The sequence below is a fragment of the Gymnoscopelus microlampas genome (genome assembly GCF_963454915.1).
Source record: "Gymnoscopelus microlampas genome assembly, chromosome: 7".
NCBI lineage: Eukaryota > Metazoa > Chordata > Actinopteri > Myctophiformes > Myctophidae > Gymnoscopelus > Gymnoscopelus microlampas.
Window position 1 is genome coordinate 51,271,576 of NC_139944.1, and position 22,258 is coordinate 51,293,833.

Below are 22,258 nucleotides of genomic sequence, written 5' to 3' on the forward strand. Positions count from 1 at the left end.
TACAAGGAGAGAAGGCCTTTATGCTTTTATAGTCCAACTAACTTTGTGAATCTTTCTGTTTGCAGGAGGCGGTGAGACGTCTACACAACTCTGAAAACAATGCCATGAGACTTGATCCAAAAGAAAGGTACGTTTTTTTTTTTTTTGTATCACTGTGTAATTTACCCCAGCTAAGTAATAACAATATACATAACATTTATATAGCGATTTTCTTAGTACCCAAAGTTGCTTTACAACAAAACAACAACTTTATTAGGAGATAAATACTTCTAAAAAGGAACCAGTAAGCTAAGGCAGAAACAGAGGTTTGAATTAGGGGGGAGGGGAAGGTGGGTTTTGATGCAGGCTTTGAATAGGGTGGGGTGGAGGTGTGAGCTTCGAATGGAGGGGGTTGGAGTCTGGAACTGGCTTAGACTTTTACAGGGGCCAGTTAAAAAATGCAGTCACATGTAGGTTCTCTTTTAGAGCAGTGTAGATGTGGAATTGTGTTGTTTGTGTAGATAAACAACTAAATAGATCCTAATTGTGTTTTCCTTGTATTTCAGCGGCTTGCAGGACACACTTTGAGTCTCTGAGAAGAAGCCATCGCCTGGACCAGCCAGAGAATGCTGACCAGAAAAAGCTGAATGCCTCAATGAAGACCCGACAGAGAAGATTGAGGGTAAGTTATATGGAACTGTTTGTAAGATGTTTTTTTGTTTTACATTCTGTGTTCCTGTAATAATGGTAATGTAATACATAATTTAATTGCTATTCTATGTTTTACAGTTGATGACCACCAGGACTGCATATCTGGAGTCTGATGGAGAAAGGGCCGTGTGGGCATGCAGTTCCTGAACTAATGTCAGATGAAGAGGACGGCATCGTAGATGGACGGGCGGTGTGGATTGTTTCATCTCCACCCGAGAGAGATGAGGAGCTTTCTGCTTTATGCCAGGTGCTTCAGGAGAGGAAAGACAACAGAAGAGACCCGCGTTCCCTTGATCACCACCGCGTGCGGCGAGACACACCGGCACAGAACAGCTCATTTTTATCTCTCTTACACAGTAACTGTTAAGTTGTCCAGTTTGGTGGAGGGACTCCAAAGAGAAGCAGAGGCCGTTCGTTCAGCAAGACACTGCATGAGAGACAGAACTACATTTTTTTTTTATTATTGTCCCCTTTGTGGGAGTTTTTTACAACTTCTGGGGGTCCCTGGAAAAAACATTTGGGGATGGGGAGATGGGGATTTTTTTTTTTTACTGTTTTAGAAGATATTTTTGAATAGCCAAAGTATACTGTATACTGTTTTTTTTTTAATCAATAAACACAATTTACCTGACTGAGATTGTTGCCTATTTGTTGTGTGTGTGTGTGTGTGTGTGTGTGTGTGTGTGTGTGTGTGTGTGTGTGTGTGTATATAACTAAATAAATACATACAAATATACATGAATAAATATATATATATACATAAATAAAAAATAAAAAATAAAAAAATATATATATATATATATATATAAAATAAGGGAATAAGGGGGGGGGGGGACCCCCCCCCCAGATCCCTAGGGGGGGGGGCACCACCCCCCAGGTCCATAGGAGGGGGGTCACCTTGTGAGCCCCCCGCCCCCCCCCCCCCCACACACAATGTGACCCCCAAAATAAGGGAGGGATGCCAACCTACGTCACAGCCAATCATAGGTGGCTTATTGCACATGCTCAGTAGCATTGCTCGAGATAGGGAGGAGGGAGGGGGGATCTCCCCCCTCCCAAATTGTGGAAATCCAGGTTAGGGCTGAAGGTGTGATTTTCTGGCAGCAACCCCAGCAGGGGGTCACGCATACTTAATTTGGTACCATACAGGAGTTTACCGACCTACAAAACTTTGAGTTTTCCGAGTGGAAAACTTTTGTAAATTCTTGTAAATTCTCTGAGTTTACATCTCATATTCATCGGTTTTCATAGCCGGAAACCTTGTTTTTTTTGCAGTGGATGCGGTCCCCCCACAGAACGGGCCGACGGGGTCACCAATTGTAATGATTTTTTCTGTACCTTCACACCATAAGAGATAAAGTTAAAATACTTAACACATTGCCTGCCAGAGTTTTTTCAGATTTTTAGCTGTTGCCTGCCAGGGTTTTGCCATGTTTTTGGTACCTGTTCGCGTAGCCACAGATTTTTTTCCTCCAGTATGATTGATCCCCAGATGGTTTCTAATCACAGATGAGATTCAGGTGTGGTTTCACAAATGTCAACGAGGTCATTTTGACCTCGTTGACATGTTTGGTTGATGTTTCAATATAGCTCAAAAGCAGTAGTTTTAAACCAAAAAACAAAGTGAATTGTTTGTCCGTTTGAATTTTAACATTGAAGTGAATGGAGCAGCAAATCTTCGAACATTTTTAGCTCCTAATCTGTTCATAATTCGACAAGGGTTGAAATTATAAAAAAATGCAAAAAAAAAAAAAAAATTTTTTTTTTGAAAAAAAATTTTTTTTTTTTCCTTTTTTCCAAAGACGTATATATACGTCATTGGCAGGCAACAGCTGATTTCTAAATGACGTATATATACGTCTTAGGCAGGCAATGTGTTAAGAGATAACCAAGGTGCAAGTTCAGAGGTTCTGTGAAATGGGGAGACGTTAAACACCCTTAAATAAAGTGACAGGAGATTTACAATTTGTAAGATCAAATCATTTATTATCCTTAAACTAAGTTTACAATTATTTCTGAGCCTATGAAACTATTAGAATGAATTATCAAACAAACAGTAAAGATACAATACCAATCAAATAACAGCGCGCTGGATACAAAAATCTCTCCCTAATCACAGAGTAATGATGCTCCAGACAGGGCGATATTTCTGCACTGAAGCATCCTTTCCCTAGCCCAGCGTTACATCATAAAAACATTATCAATTAGATCTTGATGTTGGCTTCAGAGGATGAGGCTTCCTGCAGTTAGGTCACGCTGACTCCACACCTTCCCCGTCACAGGCCTCTCGATTCCTTCACCTCCCTGCGATGGTCCTACACTCCCTTTCTTTTGATTGCGATAAGCGTCTATGAACCCATTATAATTTAGCCAAAGTATATGGCATTTTTAATTTTCTATTTCCTGGCTGGGAACTAACACTCTGACTTCTGCTGTGTAATTTTATGTCATTTTGATATCCATATTAAAGCTTTTAGTATATTACCATAAGATTATTACAACAAGAATATACAATTGTTATGACCTAATATTACTTTTGAGGCATCCCTAGTGCCTGTCTTTTCAGTGAAACATTCCTTTCAAAAGGGAGTGAATGAGAGAGAGAGAGAGAGAGGGCCTCTCACCTATCATGCTTTGATAAAGACAGTTTCTTTGAATACTAAGGTTACATTGACACAGTTATACTAAAACTTAACACTTTTAGTCATACTAATGATTAAAATATACGGTATATATACAGTACACAGTATAATAGTCTATATACCACTGTGTGGCTTAAGTGATTAGAATAGCTGAACTTAAAGCAGTTATATGTTTAAACAGCAGGATATAAACAGGAGCCACTATGTGCCCCCTTTTTTACTATTCTAACAACACATTCATTATACTTCTAGACTTCAAATCTAATTTTCCTAACAGTACTTTGTTCTAAAGTGTCAGTGTTGTCTAGTTGTATAGTTGTATTGTATAGTTGGTTTAGCTTAGTAGTTGTTATTTAGCTTGCTTCTATTGCTAGGTCTCAGCTGACAGCCCATTAAAGGCAGTTTCACCTGAAGCCTTCGACAAGTAGGGGAGGGGCATACACCTCTTCAGGAAACACTACCCTTCCTCTTTGTCTGGCTTACTTGTTATTAACTAGTTGTACAAACTCTTGTTTTATTGTTGTACTGTTTTATTGGATCTTGTTTAGTCGATACACTTTTTGTATTAGCTCGTGCTCATTTGATTTTGCTATCTTGTCTCATCTGTTTAAGAAAGTAGGTAGCTGATATATAGCACTTTTACCTTAGCGCTAGGTATACTCTTGGTTGCTTGTTTTTGCAGGAAATGCACTTAAGACTTCTGGTGATTAGTAGTTTCGTTCCCTACCTATGTTGAATGCACTTATTGTCGCTTTGGATAAAAGCGTCTGCTAAATGACTGTAATGTCTTACGTGCAGATGCTTCACGTGCAGATGCTTCACGTAAGGTCATGAACTCCACGACGTCATCACCAATTTAGTACAATTCCTTCCCTGGTAGTATACTGGTTAGGAATCTAGGGGGTGCAGATGGTGTGACCACTGACCACATCCAGGCCTGTGGTCACACCATGTAGGGTAAATAATATTTTCACGACCTTGTTGACCTTGATCTTGATCGTGAACTGAAGTTTTGATCTTTTCAATCCAAAAGTTGTGATTTTGATATCATAGGTGTGATTTGATAGGGGGGAGGGTGGGTAGAACAGATGTTTCAGTGTACAGCACATCTGAGATTCTATCCTGTCCTGTCCTAGTGCTGCCCCCTAGTGTGTTTGTTCTGTAGCAGGCCGTGAACAGACAGGGGAGAAGAAGTGTGAACTCTTCCACAATAAACCCTTGTATGATGTAACTGCCACGACTGGACATGCGTTCTTATACCACCTCACCTGAAGATGTTGGCGATTACTAAGGACCTCGTAAATCAGCAACTACAATAGCTAGATGCCTAGACATGTATCTAGCTTATTGCTGGTTTAGGCCTAACGACCATGTCATTTTTTACACCACTATAGAAATATGAAGCCGATTTTTATTGTTTCTTGCGCCTATATGTTTTTTTTACTTATTTTTGTCAGCAAATTACATCATTATTGAATGACACTTGAAAGTTATCAGTTATCAGCAATTAACACAGCCAGTGCAAAATACAAAGTGCAACTCCTGACCAAGCAAAGTCCTGACCAAGCAAAATGAGGTGACTGCTGTTTTATCAGAATAATCAAACATAGTTTACAGATATGGACAGAAATAGGCCGTATATAACAGCTGTCCGGCCTTCAGAGTTGTACAGAGGCAACATGGGCAAGCTTCTCATCTGCGTTGGTAAGCTGACAAATTGTTATCGAGAACAAATTCCCCCATTTGTTTTTAGTTGAGGAAATTAACTGTAATGTTAGATTAACTTTGAAATGGAAATGTGTTCTTGTTTTCAAATAAATTGTCTAATATTATTATAGGCCTACATATGATGCATAAAGCTAGACTAACTTGTACTTAATAATACAATATATTATTTTGAATTTATCCTATAAATTAGCCTTAAAGCTGCAGTCCAATTGAATAAAACATTATTTTAAACAGTCTGTATGGTAGAGCATGTTAATACAGTATAACTAGTCCATCTGCAGTGGTTGGAGGTGGTCTGGCTACTCTTCCACTGACAAATGTAGACCTTGGTGTCCGGTATACGGTATAACTACTGGCTATTAGGAAGCATGAAGCTCATAACCACAGTATCTCCCCTATAGTCAAGCAATGCAAGGATTCTGTCTTGGTAGAGAAGGTGCACGTTTAAATATAATATATGTAATAATAATTAATAATATAATATTCATAATAATAATAAATATAATATAATATTTTAAAACAATATATACAAAATAAGACCCCCCCAGAAGCAAAGATTTGAGTTACAAATGTTCAAAGATTTGCATACATTTTCACGATAAAAAAAAGATCTACAAGCTCATAGCGCGGGTATGGGCTTGTATATCTGCTATTTTTTAATAGCCAAAGTATATAAAATAATGGCTATAGCTAAAATCTAAAATGACACTGACGCGTTCCCGGTCTTAATGGGTTTGAGGTTCAAATCCCGGTACGAAAAAAAACTTCCGGCTTGCAGCTTTAAGTCTGTGCTCTTACTGAACAAATCAACCCCGTCTCTCTCTCTCTCTCTCTCTCTCTCTCTCTCTCTCTCTCTCTCTCTCTCTCCCTCTTTCTACAGGATTGGCTCTCCTGCTGCACGCGCAGCTAGGTAAGACTTTGTTCACTAGTTACGATACTCACAAACGAGAAACGACAGAATACATGACAACAACAACAACAACAAGGCCAAACTATTGTGTCTCTCGTACCTTCTTTTCAGGATCCTCCTACATCCTCTCCTGTTATTTCACCAGCTGGGGACAGTACCGTCCCGGCCCGGCCAAGTACCTGGTCAAAGACCTTGACCCGTGTCTCTGTGACATCATCATCTATGCCTTCGCTTCCATGAAGGACAACAAGATCACCACCTTCGACTGGGACGATTTGAAGCTCTATGGACAGGTCCAGGCTCTTAAGAACCAGTGAGCAGACGCACACACACACACACACACACACACACACACACACACACACACACACACACACACACACACACACACACACACACACACACATACACACAGGCCTGAGAAATCTATTTTTTTTGCTCTTCAGGAACAGTGACCTGAAGACCATCCTGTCCATTGGTGGATGGAACTTTGGCACCGCAAGGTGAGTATAGAACAAAACTTGGATTGATAACTCCAGCGCAGTGTTGATTTCGTCGACTAAAACTATGACGAAAAATGTTCGTCGCTACCTTTTTTCACTGATGAAAACTAAATAAAAACTAAACCATGATGACTAAAACTAAGACTAAATATATTGACAATTTCGTCAACAAATAAAAACTAGACTAACATGTTAGTGAGACAAGTCATTTTATGTTTGGTTGCGCTCGGGTGTTGCGCTCTGAAAATAGCAGAACTACAAGCTCACAACGCGTCGCAGCGCGACGCGTTGTGAGCTTGTATATCGGCTATTTTCAGGATGCAACCAAGTGTAAAATCAGCCATTACGACGCCATCAAGGATCCATCAAAATACGTTTTAGAAGACTAAAACACCTGTAGATTTAGTCGACTATAATGTTATGATATTTAGTCGACTAAAACTAGACAAAAACAAAAACATTTCAGATGACTAAAATAGATATGACTAAAACTAAATGGAATTTTATTCAAAAGACTATGACTAAAACTAAATCTATATCTAAATTTGCTGTCAAAATCAACACCACTCCAGCGACAGGTACAGTACCTCAGGAACGGGAAAGAGCACTAGACTTGTATGACTCCCTCTCTCTCTCCCTCTCTCTCTCTCTCTCTCTCTCTCTCTCTCTCTCTCTCTCTCTCTCTCTCTCTCTCTCTCTCTCTCTCCAGGTTTACAGCTATGGTGTCCAGTCCCGCTAACCGGCAGACCTTCATCGACAGCGTGATCAAGTTCCTGCGTGGATACGAGTTTGATGGTCTGGACATCGACTGGGAGTACCCTGTGGGACCTACCAAGCAGCTCTTCACCACCTTTGCTCAGGTCAGCCTTCTATCATGTTAAATCCTACAATAACTTCATTATGTGTCCCTGCCCAGCCTAAATGATCTGTGTGTGTGTAGTCTGTATGTCTTTGAATCCTTTGCCTTTAAGCTTATGGTGTATATTAACATTCAATATTTAATTATTCTCTCAGGGATATATAGTACATTATCATGTACTAAATGCAATAAATGTAATAAATGCAGCTCTGCTGTACTGACATTCAGATTCAGATAGAAATGTATTCATCCTGCAGGAAAGTGCTTTCTTGCTACATAGATATCCCTCACAAGTTGCAACAATACATCATCATACTATAAGCTACCAAATCTTTGCCCCAGAAGACATGTCTGCATACAGAATCCCTGTTCGGTGCATGACTCGGCGAGCGATTGACCAAATGGTCCCAGAATTTACCTCATGAGCTTCAAATGAACCCTGTGATGGAACGTGCTAAACGGCAATTGGGAGGGCCTTACGGATCCAGAGAAAAAAAAGAAAAAAACAGGCCTGAGGATTGTATTAATGTCTGTGACAGGCAGGGCTTCTCTAGGTCTGTCATAGGCATACAGTAGGTCAGTGGCTTCGTGAGACGTTGTGCTGGGTTTCGCAAGATGTTCGTTCGTGTTGGGTTTGGTGTGACAAATGCGAAGGAGGATTATTATTGGCTAAGCTAAGCTTATTACTAGGCTTCGTAACTTTGTAACTCGACATACTACGCCGGTGCCGTGCTAGTTACAGATAAGTAGAAGTTAGATAAACAAGATAAAGCCATCCTTGGGGAAAATAGTGCTATACCCTCATCTTTCTCCATCACCACCTCCATCATGTCTCTCTGCAGGAGGCGGTGGCTGCCTTCGAGGCTGAAGGTAAGAAGACCGGACGTCCTCGTCTGTTGCTCACCGCTGCCGTGTCTGCTGGACAGGGAAACATTGATCCTGGATACGAGGTTCCGCAGCTCGGAGCGTCAGTATAGATAACACACACACACAAACACACATTTAACACTAAGCTTACAACACACTTGTTTAAACAAACCTAGCAAAAGCCTGCATGACTCCTTTCACCATGCAGTACCCTGGACTATTTCAATGTGATGACCTACGACTACCACGGCTCCTTCTCCAACGCTCTTGGAGAGAACAGCCCCCTGTACCAGGGCCCAGCCGACACCAAGTTCTGGCAGCAGCAATTCAACGTGGTGAGTGATGAGGTTCCTCTCTTCATTTCTACATTGTGATACTGTCCGTGACTGACCAGTGATGGAAGAAATACTGTGTACTCACATGTTTTACTTAAGTAAAAGTATCAATACTGCAATGAAGATGTTGTTACGTCCTATATTCAAAATGTACTTGAGTAAAAATACAAACCTATCAGCATCAAAATACACTCCTAAAGTACTAAAAGTAAAAGTACGATGTGCAGAATGTCCCATTTCACAAGTTCAAAATGTAAACACAATATTTTGAAAATAGCCGATCTACAAGCTCACGATGCGTCGCATCGTGAGCTTGTAGATCTGCTATTTTCAAATGGCTGAAATATATATAGGTCTGAAGTGGCTAGTGTGTTTTGTAATAATCCAAATCTACAAAGTAACTAGTAACTAAAGTTTTCATATAATTGTAGTGGAGTAAAAAGTACAATATTTGCCTCTGAGATGTAGTGGAGTAGAAGTAAAAGTACTGAAAATTGGAAATACTCCTGTAAAGTAAAGATATCTCAAAATTGTTCTGAAGTACAGTACTTGATTACATGTACAGTACTTAGTTACTCTCCACCACTGTCCGTACTGTAAAGAATGGCTGTTAACACCAGTATATGTTTCCTTTGTCCATAGAACTGGACTATGAACTACTGGAAGAAAATGGGTGCCCCAGCTGAGAAGCTGCTGGTTGGTTTCGGCACCTATGGCCACACCTTCCTTCTCGCTAATCCTTCCGACACGGCCGTCGGTGGGCCAGAGCGTGGACCTGCACCTGCTGGACCCTACACCCGTATGATTGGATTCTTGGCCTACTTTGAGGTACGTAGGGTTGCGGCGTTGTGGAGATTTTCCCACAAATTAATACATCGATTAATGTAGACATGCGCACAGCCTACAACAGCCTGCTATTCCTTCACTTGGTTGTCGTTACATTTAAACTACTTCATTACCGCTCTCAACCAGTAGGCGCTCACTTGACACACAGGTGTTCGGAACTAGACAGACAGTATGACAGACAGTATCGTCTGTAATCCGACTCAGTGTCGATAACACTCCAAATATTTTAGAAGAACGTCGATGCCACACAAAAATGGACCTTTAAAATAAATCTCTACCTTCATTCAGATCTGTGACTTCCTGAAGCAAGGAGGCACTGAGGTGTGGAATGCCCCGCAGCAGGTGCCTTATGCCTACAACGGCACGGTCTGGATCGGATACGACAACATCAAGAGCTTCCAGGCCAAGGTGCAAAATTAGGATTTGATATATTGTTCAGATTCGTAGCTGTTTTCTGCTGTTTACTGTGGTACTTTATATTTTGTTAAACCTCTCGGACCGTCTTACAGACTGATTGGATTAAGAAGAATGGTTTTGGTGGAGCTTTTGTCTGGACTTTGGCCATGGACGACTTCAGTGGCACCTTCTGTGGCCAGGGGAAATACCCACTGATCAGTGTCCTGAAGAATGGCCTGGGAGCCGGATCTGGTAACATGCAGTCTCATGTGCACACACACGCACGCACGCACGCACGCACGCACGCACGCACGCACGCACGCACACACACACACACACACACACACACACACACACACACACACACACACACACACACACACACACACACACACACACACACACACACACACACACAAAATAGTGGTTCTCAACCTCTGGGTCGGGATCCCCAGGGGGGTCCCCACATGATTTTGGGGGGGGGGTTCCCAGATAACAGTAAAGTGATAATTTAAGGACGTTTAATACCTAATAAAATAAATAAAAAAGACCATTACTGCATCAAAAGTAATTAACAACCTATACTATAAAAACTGGTCAGACATTGGCCAAATTGTCAAATAATATTAGAAAGAGGCAAACATTTTTAAAATAGCTGATCTACAAGCTCACAAGGCCTCGTGTTAAGCTTGTAGATCTGCTATTTTCACAATTTATCTGTGGAACCGAGTCAAACTAAATGTAATTCCTCAACTCCTAGAATTCTAAGTGCTTATCAGGGTGGGGGGCGGCGGGGGTCCCCAGTTCAAATATGATTATTTTTGGGGGTTGTGGCCTGAAAAGTTTGAGAACCACTGATATAAAACCACACACGCATGCGTTAATATTTACACACAGACTACATCAGAGTACATCATCTTTTGACACACCTCCTCCTAACTCTCCCACAGGCTGCACACCTCGCACACATCCTCTGCCCCCGGTCACCCAGGCCCCGCCACCCCCGGGATCTGGACCGTGTGCCGTCGCCGGTGACGGGTCCATCTTGCCGGACCCCAAGAGCAAGAGCAGCTACCTCAACTGTAATGGAGGAAAGGCCACCGTGATGCAGTGCCCCTCTGGTCTCGTGTTTGATATCAGCTGCAAGTGCTGCAACTGGCCTTGAACGAGGTCATGGTTCCACTTTGACTTGGTTGTTCTTTAAAGAGATAGTTCACCAAAAAAAGAAAACATTTTTCTATCGATTAGTCACCCCATAGAGACTTTAATTCATGTTTTTTTTTCACATTCCTAAGCCAATAATTTGATGACCAGGTAGGCAGTTGTTTCCGATAGGAGACACAAAGGAGACTCTTTGTGTCACCTATACCGGAACCGGTGCAGGTCATCAAATTATTGGCTTAGGAATGCGACAAAAACTAAAATAATTCCATGAATTAAAGACTCCATGTGGTGACTAAGCAATAGAAAAAAAATCATTTTGGGGTGAACTGTTCCTTTAGCTTTAAGTGCATTGGAGCTGGGTGTAAATAGTCTGTTGAAAACCATGCTTCTATGGCCCATTAGTGAGAACTGCTCCATAACAAATCTGTCCAGCGATCATTGATGCAAAAAAATAAACAATGTAATTCAAAGCAACTGTAAGTTATTTTTCTTATCTGCTTTCCTCACATCCAGTTGTTATTGTCTCCACCTGAGTGTTAATGAATTCTCAAAAGATCCAATCCATCATACAGTATGGACAGACAGCCATCAAGACGGGCTGCGGGGGACTTTGCATTGTATGCAACTAGAAGTTCGGGCCGCTACGCGGCCCGAACGTCTAGCGTGACGCGTCGTTCACTTTGCAGTGCCACCTTACAGGCACCTCACAGTGTGAGAGAGAGTTTTGTGCTCTCCTAAATCCACGGCAGGCTTTGAAAGTACCCACTTCAGAAAGAGGTGACGTGCATCACCTCTCCAATGACCAAAACCCACTATGGAAGCCGTCGAACTGGTGCGATCTGACGGCATCCTAGAATTTATAGGTAGGATGTGATGTCATGCGTGATACATTTATAAATGATGCACCGGTAAGCGCAGTGTCTTACACCCTTTGTCTTCTAAACTAAAGCTTCTGAAGCTATAAAGGTGTTACAGGATACATTATAAGAATAAGAAGTTGATTTATGAAATACTTGTAAAGAAATTAATAAAAAATTACAGTAAGAGACCATCTTAGACAATCTACTCTAAAAATAGATTTTTTTCATCATCATTATCTCCGCTAGGCAGTCAGGCGGAGATAAGTATAATACAGTATGCGTTCACCCCTGTCCGTGTGGTATAGATAATTACTTTTTGTCATGTTGATGGAAAATGTATTTGTCCCATCTGTTACAACCACACGTAAAATGTCTGTTTTCATGAAGCTGGTTCGTAAAGTTAATGTGACCACTGCAGCCTGAGTCCTATCATGTGTGTCACACTCTCGTCAAACACAAGAAATCATTTCGTGATGGCAACATTGATGCCTGGCCAAGGTCCATCAATGAAACATTGCCTTAATAAAAGTTGTCTCTATTGAGCAAGTGAATATGGTGTGCAGGTTATTCTATTCTATTGTATCTATACGTTTGCTCTACAAACGCACACGTAAGTAAGGTGTGCAAAAGACTTTGGTTTACCTGGGATGGTGACATAGCTAGGGAGGCATATAGCTTTTCATTTTATTTTATCCACAAGATATGAACATCTGGATGACATGCAGTGGCTGGGATTTATGATTAATTGAATTTACAGCAGCAAGGTAAATGGACCATTATTTTGTACTGTACAAATAACTAAGGACAACACTATAATATATCATTATGCAAGTGTGTTAATAATGAATAGGCCTAAATATTTACTGTAGGCCTGCACTGGGTGTGGCCTATTTAAAAATAAGAAAATAAAATGCCATTTATCTTGAACCCCAGATTAAATCAACTCCCACATTGTATGTTAAGGGGCCTCTAAGCGCACCTCCAAAAGCACAGGGGTCCACAAATGCAAAAAGCGGAACCATCTGAGATATTAATGCTAACCCCTCCCCCTGAAGATTTCTCATGTTCCGCTGACTGCAACCTACCCAAATGTTTACCATTGAGCTAATAGAGCCTGCCTGCTTGCTATGGGGATAAATTCATGTCAGATCCATGTGTCCTGGTGAGACATGACCTTTGACACGATCTAAAGGTCTCAATAGAAGAGCAGGGAGACAAAATATGACCACCCATTTCTATAAGTTATATTATATTAACATACAGTACTCTACCACACAGATTGGACAAAAAAACATTGTATTCATAAAAAAAAAGTTACATAGTACCACTTTAACTTAGTAGAGAGGTTCAGTCTAATGTCCTATGCAGGGGGAAAAAACATAATGCCCTCATGGTGGTGCTATAATAGCCCACTTTATTTTTTGGCCTATAACTCTTATAGGTCATAGAATAAAAAGTCCCTGTAACATGATGAATTCCCCATTTCCGTCTAACTATTTTCCGTCATTTAGAATGTCTGTTAATCATATCATTACTGAATGACACTTGAAAGTTATCAGCACAATTATCAAATAGGAAAACAGAAAGTGTAACTCCTGACCAAACAAATGAATGAGGTGGCTGCTGATTTGGCAGAATAATGAAGCCAGTTCAAACATGTTTTACAGATATGGAGAGGAATGGAAGGTATATAAGAGGTTTCTGGCCTTGTTAGCTGTACTGAGGCACCATGGGCAAGCTTCTCATCTGCGTTGGTAAGCTGACAAATGTTTTGTTATAAACCAAATGTTCCCTTTGTTTTTATATAGAGGAAATCAACAGTAGGCTAACTTTCAAATGGAATATATTCTTGTGTTCAAATAAATTGTTTAACATTATTATTCACATGATGCATAGAGGCTAAATTAAACTAAAATGTTTTTATATCATATAAAATAGCCTTAAAGCTGCAATCGACCGTTGTGACTTTGTGTCAGGTAGCATACCTACTGGTTAAGTGTTGATAGAGCAGTAGGCTACATGAATTTGGTCTAAGGTTCAAATCGTAGATAGGAAACATATAGATTGCAGCTTTATGTTTAAGTGATTTTCCTTACTGAACAAACCCACCCCCCCCTCTCTCTCTGTGTATCTCTGTCTACAGGACTGGCTCTCCTGCTGCATGTGCAGCTAGGTAAGACTGTCCACTTGATGTGATACTATCTATCTATAGTATCAAACGGCAAAATAAAAAAACAACAACAAGCTCTAACTATGTCTCTCATATCTTGTATAGGATCCTCCTACATCCTCTCCTGTTATTTCACCAGCTGGGGACAGTACCGTCCCGGTGCTGGGAAGTACTTGGTCAGTGATGTTGACCCATGTCTCTGTGACCACATCGTCTATGCCTTCGCCTCAATGAAGGACAACAAGATCACCACCTTTGACTGGGACGATTTGAAGCTCTATGGACAGGTCCAGGCTCTTAAGAACCAGTGAGCAGACACTCTTACACACACACACACACACACACACACACACACACACACACACACACACACACACACACACACACACACACACACACACACACACACACACACACACACACACACACACACACACACACCTTTCTACAAAACTTGACAGAATGCTTGCTGCAGAAGGGTTGTGCAAAACGGCCAAGACACAAATCTTAGTCCTACTGGCCAAAGGGAGGCGCTATAGCAATCAATTGAAAAAGCAAACTTTGAACAGGCAAAATTCATGCCACATTTTAACAACACATATGCCACTCCTCATTAGGAACACATTTGCCACTATGACCCAAGGTTCAAGGTTCAAAATGTTGCTTTATTGTTGCTACAGGTTTTACAAGAGTAAAACTTATTTTTGTTTGGCTTCTTTAGACAATACAGAAGCATAGATAATAACAACAACAATAATAATGATAAAACCGAAGATTTTTTTTTTTTTTTAAAGAATGAGAGAGAGTGCAATAAAGAGCAAAAAAACATCAGCGTACTGTATGCACGTGCATATAATCTTGGTATATTATATACACCAACAGCATTTTTTTCAGTAGCTGCCAACTAACTTTATGTAAACAACTTCACAGTATATTCCATAGAGCAGTATATTCTATATGCACCCATGATCTCTGCGCCACTTAAAACCCTACTCCTCCAGGGATTTTGTTTTAGCTCTGATCTGCACAAAACTTTTAACAGACTTCATGTTTGACCAATAACCATGGACTTCTTTCACTCAAATTACATTTTGGGGATTTGCTCAGGAATTAGAGTGTCCAACTGTAAATCACAAGCCCCCCCGGTTGGAACCTCGGCTTATCCAGGCTTCATTTCAATTGCAACACACAAATCATGATCGTACATCAATGCATGGTGCATTTTTTAAGACAAAATGAAATGGTATTTTGAGAGCATCTAATTTCCGTATTGTTCCGTATGTTATTTCCTAGTGAAAATAACATGCCAATTAATTCATTCATTACAGGAACAGCAACCTGAAGACCATCCTGTCCCTTGGTGGATGGAACTTTGGCACCGCTAAGTGAGTATTAAACATGAGGATCAATAACTCCTCCGAAGGATCCTCAGGAACGGGTGAAAGCACTCGTATGACGCGTGCGTGTGTGTGTGTGTGTGTGTCTCCCTCTCTCTCCAGGTTCGTTGCCATGACGTCCTCTGCCGCTAACCGTCAGATCTTCATCACCAGCGTGATCAGGTTCCTGCGTGGATACGAGTTTGATGGTCTGGACATCGACTGGGAGTACCCAACCGGACCTAGCAAGCAGGCCTTCACCGTCTTTGCTCAGGTGAGCCTTCTATCACGTTGAAGCCTACGATAACATTTAATGTACGGTTCTTCATGTCATTATTTATGTCCATGCCCAGCGTTTATTCTCTGTGTGTATTCTGTATGTACAGTATTTGAATCATTTGCCTTAAGCTTAAATTAAACATTATATGAATGTATGTATGGGATACGCAGTATGTGGGACTGTGTCTTGGTTTAAAGGTATAGTTCACCCCCAAAATGACTTTTTTTACTATCGATTACTCACCCCATGGAGACTTGAATTCATCTTTAGTTTTTGTCGCATTCCTAAGCCAATAATTTGATGACCGGCAGCAGTTCCGATAGGAGACACAAATAGTCTCCTTTGTGTCTCCTACCGGTCCGCTGGTCATCAAATCATTGGCTTAGGAATACGACCAAAACAAAAACATATCCATGAATTCAAGTCTCCATGGGGTGACGAATCGATAGAAAAAATATATATTTTTGGGTGAACTATCCTTTTAATAAATGCAGCTCTACTGTACTGACATTTAGATTCAGATATTCATCATCCTGCAGGAAATGTGCTTTCTTGCTGTTATCATTGTAAATAAAAAAAAGTACGACAAGAATGAAAAATATGTGATACAAGAATATATTGCTTAATAGATATCCATTAAAAGGTTCAAGAATCACATTAAATAGAAGTAGAAGTCAAAGATGTCTTTAGTAGCTAATACTGACACCCTCATCTTTCTCCATCACCACCCCCTGTCTCTCTCTCTACAGGAGGCGGTGGCTGCCTTTGAGGCTGAAAGCCAGAAGACCAACCGCCCTCGCCTGATGCTCACCGCCGCTGTCGGTGCCGGACAGGGGATCATTGACCCCGGATACGAGGTTCCCCAGCTCGGAGCGTCAGTACAGATATAATAACTCACAAACACACTGTCATAATGCACCAACTACATCATTAAGTTTAGGATTAACGTAAAAACATACAAACAGAATAGAAATAAACCAGTAAAACCTTGACTCCCTTTTCCCAGTGTCCTGGACTACTTCCATGTGATGACCTATGACTACCACGGCGGCTTCTCTGCTGAGACGGGAGAGAACAGCCCCCTGTACAAGGGCCCATCTGACAAGAAGTTCTGGCAGCAACAATTCAACGTGGTGAGTGATGAGGTTCCTCTCTACATTTGTACATAGCTTTATTTTATGGATGAATATCTGTAGGCTACTGTAAAGAGTGGTTCTTGATGCCAGTATACAGGGACGTGCACAGATAGACTCTAGGCGGTGCTAGCAGGGGTCTTCAACAGGGGGTCCGGGACCCCTAGGGGGTCCTCAGAGTTACTATAGGGGGTCCGCCAAATCTTTATGTGATATGATTTTTCTTTTTACCACAACCACTCGAAACCTAGCATCCCTTTTCTGAGGAGAACTTTAGCGAAAAATAGCAGATCTACAAGCCCACAACGCCTTGCGCTGCGAGGCGTTGTGGGCTTGTAGATCGTTGGCAAAGAGGTATAGGCGTAGAGGGAAAAAAGAGCAGACCAAGTAAACAAAAAAAAGTATAATTTACTTGAGCACCTGCCCCTGCTCAAAATGTCTGTGCATGCCACTGCCAGTATATGTTTCCTTGTCCTTATAGGATTGGACTATGAACTACTGGAAGAGCAAGGGCGCCCCGGCTGAGAAGCTGCTGGTTGGTTTCGCCACCTACGGCCACAGCTTCAAACTGACTTCTTCCGACAATTCTTGCGGCGCTCCAAGCGGTGGACCTGCAGCTGAAGCACCTTTCACCCGTATGGCTGGATTCATGGCCTATTATGAGGTATCGATGCTGTGGTCTGTCTGGTGTATTATGCAATCAGAGGGCGCTAAGATATGCAGCCATGGTGTCACAAACTGGAATTGTGTGTGTGTGTGTGTGTGTGTGTGTGTGTGTGTGTGTGTGTGTGTGTGTGTGTGTGTGTGTGTGTGTGTGTGTGTGTGTGTGTGTGTGTGTGTGTGTAATTAAGTGAACGCTTCATTCCCTTAATGTTTTGTTTTATTTAATTAATTTACTGTATAACAGCTTGAATCTAAATCTCTACCTTCATTCAGATCTGCACCTTCCTGAAGCAAGGAGGCACTGAGGTGTGGAATGCCCCCCAGGATGTGCCCTATGCCTACAAGGACAGCGTCTGGCTTGGATACGACAATGTCAAGAGCTTCCAAGTCAAGGTGCAACATTTGTATTTAATGTATCGTTCAGATTTGAAGGCAATGTCCACCGTTTCCTGAGGTACTTTTTCCATGTACTGTATTTTAACCACTCGGCCCGGATATACAGGTAGACTGGCTGAAGCAGAGTGGTTTTGGTGGAGCTTTCGTCTGGACTCTGGACATGGATGACTTCAGCGGCACCTTCTGTGGCCAGGGAAAATACCCACTGATCGGGGCCCTCAAGACTGGCCTGCATGGAGCCGGAACTGGTAACATGCAGTCTCTCTCGCTCGCACACACTCCATCAAAGTTCTTTGACCAGTGTTGATTTTGTCAACTAAAACTATGATGAAAATTTGTCGTTGACTACTACCAAAAACTAGATCAAAACTAAATAAAAAACTAAGCTATGATGACTAAAACTAAGACTAAATGTATTGACAATTTCGTCAACAAATAAAAACTAGACTCAAATGTTAAGGAGGGACTGGTGCAGAAGAGATCCAGTAGAACTAAAAGACAAGTCATTTATGTTTGGTTGCGCTCGGGTGCTGCGCTCTGAAAATAGCAGATCTATAGGCTCACAACACGTCGCGCTGCAACACGTTGCGAGCTTGTAGATCGGCTATTTGCAACCAAGTGTAAAATCAGCCATTACGACGCCATCAAGGCACCGCCAAAACACATTTTAGTCGACTAAATCAACTGTAGATTTAGTCGACTATAATCTTATGATATTTAGTCGACTAAAACTAGACAAAAACTAAAACGTTTCAGATGACTAAAATATGACAAAAACGAAATGGTATTTTATTCAAAAATCAAAGTTTGCAGTCAAAATCAAACACTGCTTTTAACACACATCCTCTTATCTCTCCTGCAGCCTGCACACCTCGTGCCGTTCCTCTGCCCCCGGTCACCCCCATCCCACCACCCCCAGGCTCTCCATTCTGCACCGGCAGGGCCGACGGACTCTACCCAGACCCCGCCGCCAAGACCGAGTACTACCAGTGCGACTCTGGAAACACCATTGTGCAGCAATGCCCCGCCGGCACCGTGTTCCAGGCCAGCTGCTCGTGCTGTAACTGGGCTTGAATGAGGTCACTTTGATTTTTGTTGTTCTTCAGGTGTATTGGAGCTGGGTGTAAATAATACCACGCTGCTATGGAACCCATATGAGAACGTTGCTCCAATAACAACATCTGTCTAGCGATCACTGAAGGAAATACAAATAAATGATGTCATTCAAAGCTACTGGGACTGTACGTTTGTTTTTTGGGGCGGTGTAACCGCCCCCTATAAGTGAGTTTTGGACACTGACCAATCCTGCACAGTGATTGGCCAATAGTCTACAACGCATTCTACACCCCTAACCCTTCCACAGTCAATGCAAATCTATACTTTTGCAAAGTCAGCCAATCACATTACAGCTAGTGTCATCACCACTAGCTGTAATGTGATTGGCTGACTTTGCAAATTCAGGACTGTGATTGAATATGATATGAATAGCAGTATGGACTTTAAAAAAAGTAATTTATCTTTTTTTTTAAGTGAGTCATGGTGTGATGACCACACACCGCCCACTTCACACTGGGTGTGTTTTTTTCCTTCTTATCTGCCTTTCTCTCATCCAGTCTCTGTTATGCCTCCATAGTGTTCACTAAGAGACCACACCTCTACTTTTTTTTAAAGTTTAACAATTTATTGAAACGTAATGAGATGAATGAGGAACGGGATGAGGAACCCAGGGTAGGGCGAGACTCGGGTGAAGTCTAGTGAGCTGACAGCTATCGTCGCTGTACTCGGGGAGGGGAGGAGGTTGGTGTGGAGGGTGACGGACTTGAACACAATGAATGGCAGAAAGAGCCGACCTTCAAGAGCAGTACTCATGACAACCCATGTTTGCTCTGTCGTGAAGCAGAACGGTCAAGGCTTTTGTGAGGTCGCAGGTGTATTTATACTCTGGTGATTGCAACACGGATTGGCTGTGGTGAGTGGAGGCAGCTGTAGTGGATACGGATGAATGTGAATGGGGAGTGGGAGGTAGGTGTGGTAGATGGGGAAGCGATTGAGAATGGGGAGTGGCCGTGATAAGCAGAGGGTGGTCTCCACTCCTGAACCTGTGTTGTGTACAACTTCGATTAAAGAACCAAACAAATAAGTTGTTTATTACAGTAGAACATTACAGAGGTTCCTTATCACAGATAAGGAACGGCTGAATTATCATCATGATCATCATCGTCGTCATCATTTTCCATATTCTCCTGTACACATGCATACAGCATGAATAGCTGTCAGGCAGACATTACATTGTACACAATACATAATTTAGATATGATGTACCAAAGTGCAGTGTCTTACACCCTTTAGCTGAACTAAAGTTAATGAGGCTATTGGTGTCACATTTTACAGACAAAAGATCAGATAAAGGTCTGTGATTTTGCAGATTTATCAAAAAACATTAATCAAAATTCAAAACTACATTTATAGCAAACAAAATATTCTTTCATCATTATCTCCACCAGATTATAAGTACTCATTAAGTACATTTTTAATAGGGTTAGGATAACTTTTACTTGCAACAGAGTATTTTTACATTGTGGTATTGATACTTTTGCTTAAGTAAAAACAAACTGTCTAATACAGAAGACACGGTAGCATTCCCTAAACATTGCCCACTGTGTATTAATTCATGTCAAAGACGAGCATAACAAGACTGTTCTCTTCACATTCACATCAGAGGCTATAGCCTGGTAAACCATCCCGGTTGTGGAATTCACATTTTCACCTCTGTCGATACTTTTACTTAAAGTAAAACATGTGAGTACTTCTTCCACCCCTGCTGAGTGCAAGCTGATCTTCTAATCAGCTCACAGAACGTTTCCACCTGACAGCCAATTAAAGAGACACATTACCCATGATGCAATGCTGTGACAGCTAAACATTTGCGTGGAAAAAAAACCCCAAAACATTGATATCAATACATTGGGGGTGTTTCTCAAGTTCAAGATCAACGAGATCTTTTATATAGAAACCAGTGTTTGCTTTGTCGACTATGCACATTATTTTGGGTTGCACCGTGGAAGTCAGGAACAGTGCTACTGTGACCTATATATACACGGCTCGGTGGTACTATTGGATGGGGAAATGATGATGTATCCGGTAACAGTCACCCTGCCAGTTCTACTGCATGCGTGTGTGTGCTCCTGTTGACCCAGTATGACTCCGACAACTCTGATTAACAAGGAAAGTCTGCTCATCAATTCCAACAACCCATTATTCCAATGATTAGCTTAGGGTTAGGGTAGGGAACGTTGGATTAATGTGTAATCGTAATAATGACATGGCACCCCCTTCAGGTGTAAGGTGATCTGCTGGGACCCTGATGGAGAACACGAACTGGTTGTGAAAGTGACTGAGAAGCATGTGGCAACTGATCCCACCCAATAGATCATTTTCACATTATTGTCTCCGCAGGCCACCTTTTTCAAAACGTGCCTCATGGTGGTGCTATAACTAAAGGCCACTTCCCGTTTTGGCCTTCTTGAACCAGTGGTACAATAAATGTTTTTAAATAATGATACATAATAAATAACTATTGTATTATGTTGTTTTTTTTTCAAAATCACTCTACAGTGTATACAGTATTGAAAAAAAGATACTCTATATGTCAGGTCACAGCCTCTGCCCCCTCCAGTTCCTGATATCTCCCCTGCCACTCTCCCCTATGGTCCAAAAATGTAAAGAATTATACCACAATGACATAAATAAAATCCACAATGAAATATAAATAAAAATATATTTTTTAATTTTCTATCCGCTTATATGACGTTTACTGTACATATTTTTATTTTAGATTTCTACCCGTTTATATGATGTTTTTGCATAGTAGTGTATATTTGTCTGTCATTAAATGTTTTGATGAATTGAGTGCGAAGGAGTGCACCCCAATGGAAACAAGCCATAGTGCTTTCTTGGGTTTAAAATCCTCTTAACAGACCTTGTATTGGACTGTGCTTGTCTTTACAAACTGTTAACAAAGTATTCAATCAATCAAAACTCCCTAGGAAGCAGGGAGGGGTAGTAAAAAGAAAATAAATAAGTAACGAATAATTGTCATGTATTGGTTATTCGGGTCACATGACCAGGAACAGGGTGACCGAAATGTATAAGGGCACAGATTGTGATGTAACGTGATGACGTGTCGTGAGTGAGGCCAGGAGGTTGAGTGAGGTGCGGTCGTTAACAAACCAACTGAAACACAAGAAGCTTTGTGTCTGATTCAATTCAGAATCAGGTTTCACTAACTAATAATAATATGTAAGGCACACAACAATAATGTAACGTTACTCCACAACGTACGTTGAGTAAAGTTGTCAGTAGGTGCAGGCTGGTGAAACAAACTGCTAAAACAACAGCAGTGAATTAAAAGTGAATTATCTCCAATGACCAAACGGGTGA

At 41.3% G+C, this 22,258-nt stretch overlaps 1 protein-coding gene across 1 annotated transcript; it reads left to right on the forward strand.

Moving 5' to 3' along the window:
• Window positions 1-5,011: 5,011 nt before the first annotated feature.
• On the forward strand, window positions 5,012-21,247 carry LOC311048626 (putative chitinase 10; the record flags this gene model as incomplete). Its single annotated transcript, XM_084061890.1, has 23 exons — window positions 5,012-5,036; window positions 5,941-5,970; window positions 6,082-6,283; window positions 6,417-6,473; window positions 7,183-7,333; window positions 8,175-8,299; window positions 8,408-8,534; window positions 9,177-9,362; window positions 9,669-9,788; window positions 9,890-10,028; window positions 10,727-10,922; window positions 13,944-13,973; window positions 14,110-14,277; window positions 15,299-15,355; window positions 15,470-15,620; window positions 16,376-16,500; window positions 16,633-16,759; window positions 17,241-17,423; window positions 17,696-17,815; window positions 17,925-18,066; window positions 18,681-18,878; window positions 20,499-20,550; window positions 21,157-21,247. The coding sequence occupies 23 exons, from the start codon at window positions 5,012-5,014 to the stop codon at window positions 21,245-21,247; spliced, it is 2,802 nt and encodes a 933-aa protein (XP_083918016.1).
• Window positions 21,248-22,258: the final 1,011 nt, after the last annotated feature.